The 14,828-nt window shown below is 43.6% G+C and overlaps 1 protein-coding gene across 1 annotated transcript; it reads left to right on the forward strand.

The window, feature by feature from the left end:
- Window positions 1-2,146: 2,146 nt before the first annotated feature.
- Window positions 2,147-14,145, forward strand: Sptssa (serine palmitoyltransferase small subunit A). The gene is made up of 2 exons (XM_008833565.2): window positions 2,147-2,348; window positions 13,014-14,145. The coding sequence occupies exons 1-2, from the start codon at window positions 2,237-2,239 to the stop codon at window positions 13,115-13,117; spliced, it is 216 nt and encodes a 71-aa protein (XP_008831787.1). The 5' UTR covers window positions 2,147-2,236; the 3' UTR covers window positions 13,118-14,145.
- Window positions 14,146-14,828: the final 683 nt, after the last annotated feature.

Genomic DNA, 14,828 nt, shown 5'->3' on the forward strand with positions numbered 1-14,828 from the left:
TCATGTCGTGTGTGTGTGTGTGTGTGTGTGTCCCACTGCATTAATTAGGGTTGTCTGCATGAGCCTGGGTGGGGACTTACTTACTTGAGCAAGGACAATTCACCAGTGTCTATACCAGTGAAGACTAATTCCCCACTTGCAGCAGCCATTAGCTGCCTATGGCTCCTTAGGGAGGGGTGGGGCCTTAAAAGTACCTCCCCTATCCACAATGGAATGTTGATAGGCCCAGTATTATGCAAGTAAATTAGGGTTGTCTGCATGAGCCTGGGTGGGGACTTACTTACTTGAGCAAGGACAATTCACCAGTGTCTATACCAGTGAAGACTAATTCCCCACTTGCAGCAGCCATTAGCTGCCTATGGCTCCTTAGGGAGGGGTGGGGCCTTAAAAGTACCTCCCCTATCCACAATGGAATGTTGATAGGCCCAGTATTATGCAAGTAAACACTGCTACTGGGAGTTCATGGGTACAACAGCCATGTCAGGTTCAGAGGACAGTGTTTCACACCATTCCTTCCCATCCCCCAGCTCCTACATCCCTTCGAGGGAGTGATACATATGTCTCATTTGGGGCTGAACATTCAATAGTCACTCTCAGCACATTGACCAGTAATGAATCACTGCATTAACTGTCACTCCCTGCAAACTGAAGCTTCTTTGATCAAGGTTGAGGGCAGCACTAAGCAATGGGTAAAAATACAGTTATTTAAGAGGCAGTTTGACAAGTCTAGTTAGCAAATCTCTGTAGTAGGTCCTCTTGCCCTCAGGGCCTATGACCTACCCAACCAAGGGCTTTTGGCCAAGTTTACATGAATTCTCTCTTGTGGAGCCGATGTCAAATCCAGTCAGAAAGCAGTTGGTCATCTCCACAACAGGCAAGCCATTATTGTGCCAGTGGGCACATCTTGCCAGGCAGGTTGGTATTGTAGCTCTCAGGGTTCACAACTGGGTAGGACTGCTCTTTTCTCCCTCAGCAGCTTGCACTATGAGAGCCAACAAGCATGGAGGAAATTTACAGCTCAGTTCCAGCTTGGTTTCTGAGCTTACTTTTTACTAACATATATTTGAAAGGTAAACTTGGCTAGGCCTGGTGATCTAGACCTGAAATCTCAGCACTACACAGTTGGGACCCCATCTCCAAAAACAAACAATCCCATCAAAAGATCTGAGAATGAGTTATAGGGCTTGCGCTCTCTGGACCTAGGGCCCTTAGCCCTGGAACCAAATACCAAACTTTTGTATGGGAGTGCTATGCCTCTGTGTTTCTCCAAACCCATTCATGTTTCCATTCCTATTTCTTCAGGTTTTGAGACAGGGTCTCCCTGTAGCCCAAGCTGGCCTGGAACTCACCATGTAGACCTGGCTGGCCTTGACCCCACAGAGCTCAGCCTGCCTCTGCCTCCCCAATACTGGGATTACAGGCCTCCGCCTCCACGCCAGGCAACACAGACACCCTTTATCACACTTCTCTCTGTAGTCAACGTGCCTGCCTTCCCTAGCAGCCCGGGTACTTTATCAAAGCAGGTCTCAGTCTACTGTTATTTCTAAGGTCTTGCTCATAAGGAACGCTTGCTATTTCTAAATTAATAGTTATCAACTAGCTATGAAAGTTTTAAAGTTTAAAGGGTAGGCTAGAAACTCTTCAACATTTGAATCGCTGCCATTCAATTGTGCGATTTCATCCGCTGACAGTGCATGGACTTCCCTAGGAGAGTGACATGCTGGCACATTTGCAGGTAGGAGAATCTTAGGAGTGCATCTCTAGGACCTGGCACCAGCCCACAGTCAGACCTCAAACTGTCTGTAGAGCACACTAGATAAGCGTGTTTTTCTTGGCTGTGACCTACCCACTCCATCCTTAGAGCTACCAAGAGGTGGGCAGAGGCTTATGGTCTGCTCCCGCCTTTAGGTTGAGGCGTACAGGAGGGTGTGTTGACCTACGTGGGTGTGCCACATAGGTGGGGGGAGGGAGGAAAAAGCTGCATCACTTTTACATGTGCGGGGCGGGGACTCGGGGCGTGGCGCGGGGCGCGAAGTGGAGGGTTGGCTGACGAGCTGCGGCGGTGGGGGAGCTGGCGACGGCGGCTCGGGCGCGCGCGGGGCTGGGCGTGCACGGTGACGCGAGGGCCGGCCGGGCCAATGGGCGCGGGGTGGCGGCGGGCGGGCCCCGAGGCCTGGGGCGTTAGGACGGGAACGGGCCGCGAGCTCGGCTGACGCTGCTGCATCACGGGAGGCGCATGGCGGGCATGGCGCTGGCGCGGGCCTGGAAGCAGATGTCCTGGTTCTACTACCAGTACCTGCTGGTCACGGCTCTCTACATGCTGGAGCCCTGGGAGCGGACCGTGTTCAGTATCCTGCGGGGCCTGGGGGGCGCGGAGGGGCGGGGGTCGGGCCCGGGGACGTGGGAGCGAGGTCGGGTGCTGGGGCGCGGTCCCCCCGGCCGAGAGGAGGGTCCGGTGCCTGCCGCTTACCCGAGGTCGACCCCTGCGTCCTTGGAAGCGGCCGCGGCAGCCTTTGCTTTCTGTCCCCGGTTCTTGTCGGAGGCCAGGGTGCGCCGTTGGAGCTAATCGCCCCTGACTTGGACGGCTTCGACCTTTAGCTGTCCCTGATTTGATTGGCTTTGGGGCGAGAGGCGTCTACCCCATTCATCAGGTTTTCACCAGGTTCTGAGTATATATATGGTTGTGACACTCCGATACAGTTTTTGAAAGCGGTTTATAAGTTACTGGCAGGCCTTTTGGTCTTCAAAGTGGCAGTTTTAAAAAAGTGTGTTTTATTTATGACCGTAGGTACAAGCTGTACCCGGGAAGGAATTTGTGGTTAGCTGTAGATGGACTTTCAAACTGTGCTTTGGTGTATACTTAATATATTTTTGCTAAGGACTGTTGAGTGATAACTGTGCTGAGTACTTTGCACGTTCTTACCTTCGTCTAACTTTCACAGCCCCAATGACTAACTTAAGGTTGTGAAGGAGTCTGTAATGTTTGTCTCCGGATGTCTTTGCTGATACCCTTTGATATTATTCTTGTAGACCAAATACTAATAATGAACTCTTTGTCCCTTCCTCTCCCCCTCTACCCTTAATAGAAACGGAATATTTCGCATTACCTGTTTATTTCATCCAGGCTCAACTTGTTGTGGTTTAGTGTGAATAGCTTTCTTAGAAACAACTTCCCAAATGCAGTGTTGCATTTCAGTGACTGGCTGAGGTTAGGATTCATTCTAAACTGGTGTTGAGAAAACTTGACCTTGTTTGTAGTGAAGTTTTCTGTTTCAGTACTTTTGAAGGATTTTTAACTGCTTGAAAGACAACTTACTAATTACTGTTGACTCTCCTTTCATATCCTATACTTTAATACCCAGAATGCATATTTTGGGTTTCTGAATATAAAGTTTGCTCTGATTTCCTACGTCATTTATTAGTACTTGCATTTTGGTCTTTGGCTTCTGTAGGTCAGGGCTTATGTGGTCATGTCTTGCAAAATGTATATTTAAATGCATGAATAATTGAAATTTCTCAATAGCATCAGGTTATCTTGACTCAAAAGTGTCTTACTACAGTCAATATTGGCAACCCCCCCCCATAACAATAATGAAAACCAGGTGTGGTAGGGCATGCCTGTGATCCTATTAACTATTTTGAGCATTCCAACTTATGGAAATACATACATTCTATCAAGTAGATCTGAAACATAGCTTTGAATTATGAAATGTGAGCACCCAGCTGGTCTGGAACTTGCCATATAGACCAGGCCTTGAACTCACAGAGATCCGCCTGCCTCTGCCTCCCAAGCGCTGGGATTAAAGGCATATGCCACGACACCCAGCTCCAGAGTTTTTTGTTTCTTGTTTAATTTTGAAGAATCTGACTTAGCTGATCTCAGAAGGGCCATAAACATTACAGGCCTAGCAGGATCACAAAGTCTGTAAAAACAGAAGAAAGACAAACAACAGGTCCCTCCGTCACTGCTAGTGACCAAGCACCACTCAGCCTAAAACACTGGGCTACAGACAGTGGAGTGTTGCCTAGAGCTCAAGGCTAGCCTGGGCTACATAGTACATAATGAGTACCAGGCCAGTCAAAGTTACACAGCAAAACTCAAAGGAAAAAGAAACAATGTTGGAATAAATTGAAACTCTTTAAAGGTTGACTGTAAGGCACAATATAGATTTTTACACTTAGAAACGTTTGTTGGCATGTGGAGAAAGGCTACAGTGTCAGCAGTGTTAAGATTTTTCTGTGTTCTATTGTAGTGATGGTGTCCTATCACTATCAGGCTGATTTGAAGATGGAGTGATAGGAAGGGAAATGGTATGCCTCAGTAGAGCTGGGCCTGGTGGCACATGCCTTTAATCCCAACACTTAGGAGGCAGAGGCAGGTAGATTTCTGTGAGTTCCAGGCCAGCTGGAGCTATAGAGAAACCATGTCTCAAAAAGACAAAAAAAAAAAAAAAAAAAAAAAAAAAAAAAAAGGAAAAAGAAACCAAAACCAAACCAAACAAAATTGTGTTAATTTAAACACCTTTAAATTAACCTTCCTTCTCCCTTTAAATGGATAAATAGGTGAGGCTTGGTGCTGTGCCATAAATGTGTTATCTGTATGAAAGTGTAACCCAAGTTGGTTATCCCTTTCTTTGCTGCAGTAGAGGTTCTTTATATCCTGGGGGAAATGGATGGTTATGAGATTAAGGAAGAAAAAGTGGAAAAAGCCTGAGGAGGATGGGAAGAACTGGTTGTGTGGGGACAGTGCTCAGAAGCACTGGGGAAGCGGAGCTCTGACTGGATTGTGAGTAAACTGTCCTAACTTCCTGGGAGCTTGTCTTGTCACCTCTAGGATGAGGTTTTTTTTTTTTTTTTTTCGGTCTTTTTGAGACAGGATCTCCCTGTAGCCCCAGCTGCCCTGGAACTCACCATGTAGACCAGGCTGGCCTTGAACTCACAGAGATCCGCCTGCCTCTGCCTCCCAAGTGCTGGGACTACAGGCGTACGCCACCACGCCCAGCAGGATGAGCTTTTTTCAAAAAAAATTTTTACTATTTTTATTTTATGTATGAGTGTATTGCTTATATGTAGGTAGTGCACTGGTAGTGTGCAATGCTGGCAGGGGCCAGAAGAGGGCATCAGATCCCCTAGAGCTAGAGTTACAGACAGTTGTTAGCTGCCATATAGGTGCTGGGAACTGGACCTGGGTCCTCTGCAAGAGCAGCTGGTGCTCTTTATTTTTAAAATATTTTATTATTTTTATTTTTTTGTGTATGTGTGTGTATTGCCTGCATGTTGGTAAGTGCAACCATGTCGTGCAGTGCTTGTGGAGACAGAAGAGACTGTCAGATCCCCTGGGACTGGAGTTATGGACAGTTGTTAACTGCTATGTGGGTGCTGAGATTTGAACCTGATCTTCTGCAAGGACAGTCAGTGTTCTTAACTGCTGAGCCATTTCTCCAGCCCCAAGCAGCTGGTGTTCTTAACTTCTGAGCCATCTCCAGCCCCTCTGAGCTCTGCAGGGAGCAGCTGCAGCCTGACTTACACTGCCTTATGTTTGGCTGGGAATGCTGGGCGGTTTCTTAGCCGTTCACCTTAGGCTATTGTAACTTTTTCTTCAGTAAGTGTAAGGTAATGAAAATTAGGCTTAAGAAGATCTAGGGAGGTTGTGGCTGAACTGTCCACTGTCTGTAGCCCAGTGTTTTAGGCTGAGTGGTGCTTGGTCACTAGCAGTGACGGAGGGACCTGTTGTTTGTCTTTCTTCTGTTTTTACAGACTTTGTGATCCTGCTAGGCCTGTAATGTTTATGGCCCTTCTGAGATCAGCTAAGTCAGATTCTTCAAAATTAAACAAGAAACAAAAAACTCTGGAGCTGGGTGTCGTGGCATATGCCTTTAATCCCAGCGCTTGGGAGGCAGAGGCAGGTGGATCTCTGTGAGTTCAAGGCCTGGTCTATATGGCAAGTTCCAGACCAGCTGGGTGCTCACATTTCATAATTCAAAGCTATGTTTCAGATCTACTTGATAGAATGTATGTATTTCCATAAGTTGGAATGCTCAAAATAGTTAATAGAATATTAGAAAGACTTATTATTTGTTATTACTATTACTGTATGCGCTACCTCACCTGCCTTATTTTTTAGCCTGCTAGCCTGGAGCTCAGTATTGATGTGTAGACCCCGGCCTCTGCCTTCTGAGTGCTGGGATTATGGGTGTGCATCACCAGGCCAGACTCCCTTATAAAATTTTGACTAGCATGCATTATGTATTCTCCTGAAAAATTCCTAAAAGAGTTTGTTGTATTGAGGCAGACCACTGGAAACCTGTGCACCTTAAGCAGCCCTAACAGAAAGAGTAATTGTTATCTTGGGGGGCAACTTGGGTAGCTGAAGTATGCAGCTCACTGGCTGGAAGCCACCCCAGGGGACATTAGAAATGCATGCACCCGTTCAGTGGAGATACTGGCATCTGCCAGGGAGCTAAGGCTGCCACTGAAGCTGTGAGGGATGCAGTGCCATCAGTCTCAGCCTGAAAATGATTTCAGAGGACTTCTGCCTGTGCCGCAGCTGAGCTGAGAGGTTTTTTTGCTGAAGATTGTCACTTTTTACCCACTAATCTGGCTTCACTAAATGATGAAAAAAATTCCATGTGAAACATTACAGAACCGGTCACATGGGAGCTAACGATGTTCTAGAAATTCTGACTATGTAGCAGAACAGATTCTTTTTCAGAACCCTAGTGATTCCCACCGCCCCAATACTGGGGCTTTAAATCTTCATAAGCCAATAGACGTTCTAATTAATAAAAGGATTAGTCTGTTTGTAATCTTGATGTCTGAAATCAGGGCTCCAGACCATGTCCAGGGGCAGAGTTCAGAGTGAGGATTTTTAGTGCACGCTCTCTGTTCATTTGGGTGGCATGTTTTTTATTTTTAAACCATTTAATTGCATATTTATTTGTACGTGTGCAGAGAACACATGCAGAGGACAACTTTTGGGAGTTCTCTCCTTCCACTGTGTGGATCCCAGAGATCAAATTCAGGTTGTCAGGCTTGGCAGCAAGCACCTTTACCCACTGAATCATCTCGCCGGCCCAGCAACATGCTTTTTTGTTTGCTTAGTTTTTAAAGAGTTTGTTATAAAGTTTTAGTTAGTAGAAACAATAAATACCCTTTCCTGGGTTTGTATAATCAGTACACTATAGAAAGCCTAGAGCATGAGTTTTACTTGCTGAACATTAGCAAGTTCATGCTCATGTGATGTGGTTTGTTACAATCTGAGAACAGCAGTTGAGTTAACATATACAGGACTGTCAGAGGATGAGTTGTACATTTGCTGTCCTCTAAGGCAATTAGAAAAGTATTAAGAAGTATTAACAGTATTAAAAGTATTAATATTTCTGTTGAGGCTGCTCTAGTGAGGTCAAGAGGGAAACTAAAGATTTCTGTTTACAGTTTCCTTCAGTAGCTGGCAGCTGCTTTTGTGTAGGGCTTTGATAGCTTTTCCTTAGACAGCTCCTGACAGTATTCAAATGTGGTTCTTTCCTCAAGATGGTTCCTTAAAATAACTTATATTTATCAATACTTTTGAATAGGACTGGAATGATAGCTCAGTGGTTAAGAGTACTGGCTGCTAGTCCAGAAGACCCAGAAGACCCAGGTTTGGTGTTACATCCGTGTGTCATCTAACAACTGCCTATAACTCCAGTTTCAGGGGATCTGATGCCCTCTTCTGGTCTCCATGGGCACTGCACGCACATTGGTACACTTACATGCTGGCAAAACGCTCATACACATAAAATAAAAATAATTTTTTGCTGGGCATGGTGGCATACACTTTAAAAAAAAGCTTGAATATTTTTAAGGTTAAGTAGCTTTTTAGGATTGATTGTTATAAAGGCCCTTGACCAATATAACATTAAAAGATTTTAAAAGTTATTTTAGCTTTGCTTTTTAATGTGGCCAGGCCAGTGTGATCCGAAACTTAAACTACTGAATGTCTGAGAGTAATGCGCAGAGTGAGCTGTCTCCTGGAGCAGAGGCCCCAGCTTCATCCTAGTAAGAAACTGCTTTCTCGTTTTCCAAAGTCTTGTGACTAGGACATGAATGGGCAGTGTGCGGTTACTGTTGAGGACAGGAAGTGTTAGCTACTGGTCTTGTTCTGATTTATGGTGCTTATCTTTCTTTGAATCATTTCCTGCCTTCGTTACAGGGTTTCTTTTTTTCTTTTCTTTTTTTTAATTTACTTTTTATTTATTTTTTTATGTATGTAAGTGTATTGCCTGCATGTAAGTGCCTAGCCTGAATTTTGGTGGGTAAGTGCTGAGGTTAGCCTATTTATTAATTTTTTTCCTAATTTTCTATAATGAGCTTACATGATATAAATTCACAGAAATGTCTTTTCAAGTGAAGTCAAATTCCATTTTAGTAGAGGTTCTTTGTTTGTTTGAGACAGGGCCTCTGTAGCTCCAGCTGGCCTGGAACTTGCTTTGTAGAATAGGCTGGCCTTGAACTCACTGAGATCCTCCTGCCTCTGTATCCCCCACCCCCACCAGGGCTGGGATTATAAGCATGCACCACCGTGCCTGGCTTGGGGATCTCTCTTAAAGAAAGGGCAAACAACCTACAGTACATAGTTTCACATCTATTTGCTTTTATATCCATGGACATAAAACGTTTATGTGATGTCCCGGTTATAAGTAGCCTATTTTTCACTCAGACCTTGAACAAACACTTGTCTTTAGGACCTGCATATATCCTGACACATGGTCAGCTAGTTCTGGAATGATTTATGGAGCACTTTCTCTATCATACAGTGCCCTACAGTGTAGAGCAAAGACTCAGTAGAGGTGTGGTCCTGCTCACAAGCAGTTAAAATTCAGTGGCAGAGATGTAACTATATCATATTAGCAGCCCATTTTTTGGCTTTTTAGTTTTTTTTTTCTAATCAGAAGAGACCCCTCTACTGTATAAATTTGGCTTATATAATAGGTATGAATACTTATATAAACAATAATGAAAGTTTGGTAAATAGATTATTTCTCTGTTCTTCTGCCTTATTGTTTTTTTCTTTCTTTTTTTTAAATTATTTAATGTATATTCGTGTATTGCCTGTGTGTAGGTAAGTGTACCTGTGTCATGCCATGCCCATGGAGGACAGATGAGGCTATTGGATCCCCTGGAACTGGAGTTACGGACAGTTGTTAGCTACCATGTGGGTGCTGGGATTCAAACCCGGGTCTTCTGCAAGAACAGCCAGTGTTCTAACTGCTGAACCATCTCTTACTGTGTTTTTTAAATAATCTGATTGGTTTTTACATTTTGTGTGTGTCTCAAATAGAAGACGACTTTCAGATTGATGGAGAGGCAGTAACTAAATGTCCTCCCCAAATAAATGGGATCTTAAAATGTTAATGAAGAAAGAGAGACTCTCATTTGCAAAGAAACTCAGTCCAGAAGCTTGCTACCTTCGTAGCAAGGTAGCAAATGTTCAAACCCTTGAATGGTTTTGATATGTATATGTTGACTTCTGTTGCAGAGCAGATTCCATTCCTAATTCTCACATCAACTCTGAGATGGGTGATATGTGTCTACATTTTACAGGTAGACACTGACGATCCAGGTTTTTGTTTTGTTTTGCTTTTTGTTTTGAGACAAGGTCTCCCTGTAGCCCCAACTGGCGTGGAACTCACTATGTAGACCAGGCTGGCCTCCATCTCATGGAGATCTGCCTGCCTCAGTGCTGGAATTAAAGGTATTCATTTGCCACCATGCCCAACTGATCTGGGCAAGGATGGCAGGGCTATGACTAAACCTAGGTCTCCAGGGCCGTGCTGTTTCTAGCACTCACTTTCGGTGCTACAGTGTCAGGGATCATTTATTATTATTCTTATCTTTGTGCGCAATCATGGGTGTGAGTGTGGGTGTACATGCTGTGGCACAGGCGTGGCGGTCAGAGGACAACCTCAGCTCTTACTCCTTGCCCTCTACCTTTTTTGCATGGTCTCCTGCTTGCCTCTGTAAGACAGTGAAGCTGGTTTGTAAGCTTCCAGGGAATTCTGTCCCTGCTCCATATCTTGCTGTAGGAGCACTGGGATTACAGATGTACACACTGTGTGTGTCCAGCTTTACATGAGTTCCAGGGATCTGAACTTGGGTCCTCATGCTTGTTTGGGAAGCACTTCTGCTGAGCCATTTGCCCAGCCTGTCAAGGATACTTTAAACTTTGAGAGATGTGGGGCAGACTGAGATGGACTGAGAAATCCAGTTAAGCACCAGATAGCAAATTGTGATAGCATACTCTAAATGGCTTGTTTGCCTTTGTTTGTGAGGACCCTTAAAAAGAGATGAAGTCTCATGTTTCCCAGTTCTGCACATGTCTGTAAAACCAGTGCCTGGTAGTCAGTAGGACACTTTAGGCCTCATGTGGTAGCACATTTACATAATGCCAGTACTTGTGGGACTAAGGCCAGAGGATGTAGAGTTTGAGGCCATCCTGGGCTACATAACAAGACCCTGTCTCAAAAACAGTAACTAAGCTAAACCAAACCAAACCAAACCAAACCAAACAAGAAGTAACTTCCAGTTTAGTTCCAGAGGATCCGATGGTCTCTTTTGCCAGCTCTGGTGGTGCCTTTGATCCCAGCACGCAGGAGGCAGAGGCAGGTGGATCTCTGTGAATTCAAGGCCAGCCTGATCTACATAGCGAGTTCCAGGCCAGCTGGGGCTACAGGGAGACCCTGTCTCAAAAGGAGCGCCCCCTAAATCTTTGAAAATTATAAATTTTCAATGGTTCTCTCTTTGCCCTTACTAGAACTGGTAGTTGTTTATTTTGTTTCTGAGAGCTAAGACCTGCAGAAACAAATTAGATCGAAATACATAATCCAAGTAAGGACTGAAAAAAAAAAAGGCTTTGTCATTTATGGTTGGTGAGGAAAAGAGAGGAGATACGGATTGGGGATACTTGAATGTGGGGGAGAAGGACTCAAAGGAGCTCCTGATTGGGTAAGCAGGCAAATAGTTAAATCCACTGAAGAAAATAAAGGGCTGGCTCCACGCAAGGCCCCACGTTTGAGTCCCAGCATGGCAGGTAAACAAGAACAAAAACAAACCAACAAACCACAAATGGTAAGGATGCTTGGAAGAGAAGCACAGAGTCCACTCTAGTCATGGAATGTAAGGGAGTGCACAGAGGCAGGAAATGGTGATGGAGGTGAAGAAAGCCCAGAGAAGCACTTTAGCCTAGAATGAGTGAGTTTTGCAGAGGAAGGACTAAGGCAGTGCCTGTTCAGGCAGCCATTGTGTTTAGTCAGAGGCCACAGGAGATGTTAGAGCATTGCCTGTTGTGTGGACGAGTGGAAGGCAGTCGCTTGTGTTGGTCAACAACTAAATGTGGAGTGATGGGAGATAGCAAGTAGGTTTTCTTTTTGTTGTTCGTTTTCAAGACATTAGTTCGTAAAGGAAAAGGTGGAAATTTAAGGAAGAACAGTATTAGAGTGGAGACAACGTGAAGCAAACATTGTGAGGGATGTTTCACTTATGTTTGTTCCATGAGGTGAATGAATTTAGGATTTAAGCCTTGGTTTGACCTCTGGCTCTAATGACAGCTTCCACATGGCCCTGACCAGTCACTGTTTTCTTAGCTTTTGATGAGTAGTAGCTATAATATTTGATAGGAAAGCTGTAAGGGTTAGTCAAGTCTTGATTAAGAGATTTGCCAACTGAACTGTTATACAAATACTAACTTGTAGTAAGCACATTATTTATTTAAGCCCTATCTTCTAATAAAAAATGTGGGCTGAGTGGACCACTCAGTGAGTGAAGTGCTTGCCACACAGGGTGAAGACCTGAGTTCGGATCCTAGCCCCGTGTAAAAAGCTACATGTGGTGGCACATGCCTATAATCCTAACACGGGGGAGGTAGAGGCATGATGACCCCTGGGGCTTGCTGGCCAGCCAGACTAGCCAATTCGTAAGCTCCAGGTTCAATGAGAGACCTGGTCTCAAAAATAAGATGTCACAGAGCCGGGCGTGGTGGTGCATGCCTTTAATCCCAGCACTTGGGAGGCAGAGTCAGGCAGATCTCTGTGAGTTCAAGGCCAGCCTGGTCTACATAGTGTGTTCCAGGACAGCTGGGGCTATAGGGAGACCCTGTCTCAAAAAGACCAAAAAAAAAAAACAAAACGTCACAGAATAGAGAAAAACACAGATGTTGACCTCTGGCCTTCACATGTGTGCCCCTCTCCCCCATATAAGCTATTATGGAAATACTAGTAGAGCTAAATGTAAGAGAGAGGGCTAAATGGGGGAGGTTGGGGAAGAGAGAGGAGAGGTGAGTGGATGAATCATGTTATGACCTCACTCAGTTCAGCAGCAGTAAGGCCTCTTCGCATTTGCTTTGTGACTTTGCAAAGCCTCAGCTGTCAGATTTTACGTACATTTTGTTCACAGTGTTTCTGTGGCTGTACAGCAGGGCCCCTTGTTGACTTGTGTGTGTGGAGCTTTAGTTTCTTTTGCAGAGTGGTTACTGTTTAGGTTACTGAGATGACTTTTATTTGGAATTGTTGCAATTAGCAGCAGTGGTGATGACTGGTTAGCAATAAAGGTTAGACAGTAATTGGTGCTGTCCTTTTCTGTCAGTAAGCTAGTATAGATTGATTTCAACTTTGTCTAACTTCAGAGTTCATGCTTTCTGCTGTGTGGTGGTCTAAGTCTAAAGTTTTGTATTATTTTAATTAGTACTTAAGTTGGTGGACCTTATAAGGTTATTAACTACCCTTTTATTCTGTGCATTTCTTTCTACACATGCTTAATTTTCAGCAGTCTGATGTTTTCAGCTCCAATAGGGAGATCAATAGCACCGGTTTTTGCATGGTTGACAATAAAGGTAAAATGAGCTAAAAATCACTTAGGGTATCTCAGTGGCTGGCCACTAAGTGAGTGGAACCTCACAGAGATGGGTGGCTGTTGAAAAAACTGTAGAACTTAGTTTTGAATAAACTAAGAAAAATGGGTTTACCTTAACTGTAGCTCAGATTCGATGCTGGTTTCGGTCGTGGGGATGGCCCTGTACACTGGCTATGTCTTCATGCCCCAGCACATCATGGCAATACTGCACTACTTTGAAATTGTACAGTGATGAAGATGTGACCAGGACCCAGAGGTTCCTGGGAGAAGATCCACTGTGTGAAGTTGGAATGAGACCTCATCAGATGTCATAAGAAACTCTACTGGATGTCAACATAACCAACCTTATAAATACAAAGACTGAAATTCATGAGTAGAACAGGAAATCATCCTGACTCATGTGTTGTGTTTTCTTTTTAATTTTAAAAGAAGCTCTTATATTGTAGTTTTGTCTATTTTAACATTGTAGTCATTTGTACTTTGATATCAGTATTTTCTTAACCTTTGTGACTGTTTCAATATTATCCTGTAAAAGCTTTTCTTAATGTAACTTTGAGTACATCTTAATTGCCTTCTATTTTTAAAACCCAAGGTCATTAGTTGGGCTTTACTGTTCTTGCTATTGTATGGCATATACATCTGCCTGATATATTTCTATTCTTGACCAAAGTTTTGTAAGATCAATACACGATTTGGGGATGGGGGGGAGGATATTTTGAGAACTACTTAAAAAAGACTTATATGTAAGCTTGAGCTCAGGAGTACAGTTTTAGCTCTCTAGACTCTTAGAGCTTTTGCTCTGAAACTATTCAAGTGTTTCTTAGTAACGAAAAAGCAAAGATCTTGCTAAAATTAATACAAGGAACATTTCAGCTTTTAAATATTTAATTCTTATGTGGACTTATTTCTAGCCAACTTTGGTGATGATTCTTGTGACCGTGGGTGGTTAGCAGGATTATGTAATGCTTAGATGTACTGTAGAGCTTTTAATAGAAGGCATATCAGTTCTTCTGAGGCACTGTTAACAGTGTATGTACTTAAAATGGAGCTTCATGATTGTAACAGGTGCTGTGAAATGCATATACACATTGTGGTAAGATGCGATGAGATGAATTGTTCAAAACCATAGCAAAAGGAAATGTACACTTGGTTAAAATCCTTTCCCTCTTTGTATTTTTTTTAAAAAAATTTTTATTCCTTAGATGTAAAATGACTACCAATTTTTTTTTTTGATGTAAACTCATTAAATTCAAAGAGAAAAAAATCTTCAATCAACTAATGTAGCAGTGTCTTTTCTTTTATGGTTTACCCCGATATTGATTTAACAGTTATATTTCTGGGTTAATTGCTGTAGGACCAGATGAATAGTAAGTATATCTTAACATGAAACTGAACATAAAAGTACTGCTGATTTAAAAAGGCATTATGTATTTTAAGATGCTTTCTAGCATATTCCTCCCTTCCATCCATCCTTCCTTCTTTTATTTTTCTTTCCTTTTTTATTTTTTGAGGCAGGGCCTCCCTGTAGCCCCAGGTGGCCTGGAATTCCCTCTGGAGACCAACTTGGCCTCGAAATCAGAGATCCGCCTGTCTCTGCCTCCAAGTACTGGGATATAGTTTGCTATTTAAGAAAAAATTCAGAGCTGGGCATAGTGGCCCATGCCTTTAATCCCAGCACTCCAGATTTCTTTGAGTTCAAGGCCAGCCTTGTCTGTACAGTGAGTTCCAGGCCACTTGGGGAACTAAAAAGAGTGGGGGGAAAAAAAAAAGAAAAGAAAAAGTTCAGGTATTTTTTTGGGCCCTAAATTTTAAGGACTAGATTTTTTTTTTTTTTTTTTTTTTTTTTTTGGCAGGGGAACTTGGTTTGTAGATCAGGCTGGCCTTGAACTCACAGCGATCCGCCTGCCTGTGCCTCCCGAGTGCTGGGATTAAAGGCATGTGCC

Source organism: Nannospalax galili, unplaced genomic scaffold (assembly GCF_000622305.1).
Source record: "Nannospalax galili isolate Female #2095 unplaced genomic scaffold, S.galili_v1.0 scaffold90, whole genome shotgun sequence".
In the NCBI taxonomy this organism is placed as follows: domain Eukaryota; kingdom Metazoa; phylum Chordata; class Mammalia; order Rodentia; family Spalacidae; genus Nannospalax; species Nannospalax galili.

What these genes read in the sequence shown, in the direction of transcription:
- Sptssa (XM_008833565.2), top strand. Translation starts at nt 2,237, where the DNA reads ATGGCGGGCATGGCGCTGGCGCGGGCCTGGAAGCAGATGTCCTGGTTC. An exon ending in CTGGGAGCGGACCGTGTTCA is followed by an intron (nt 2,349 to 13,013) that starts GTATCCTGCGGG and finishes ACTGTAGCTCAG; the next exon opens with ATTCGATGCTGGTTTCGGTC.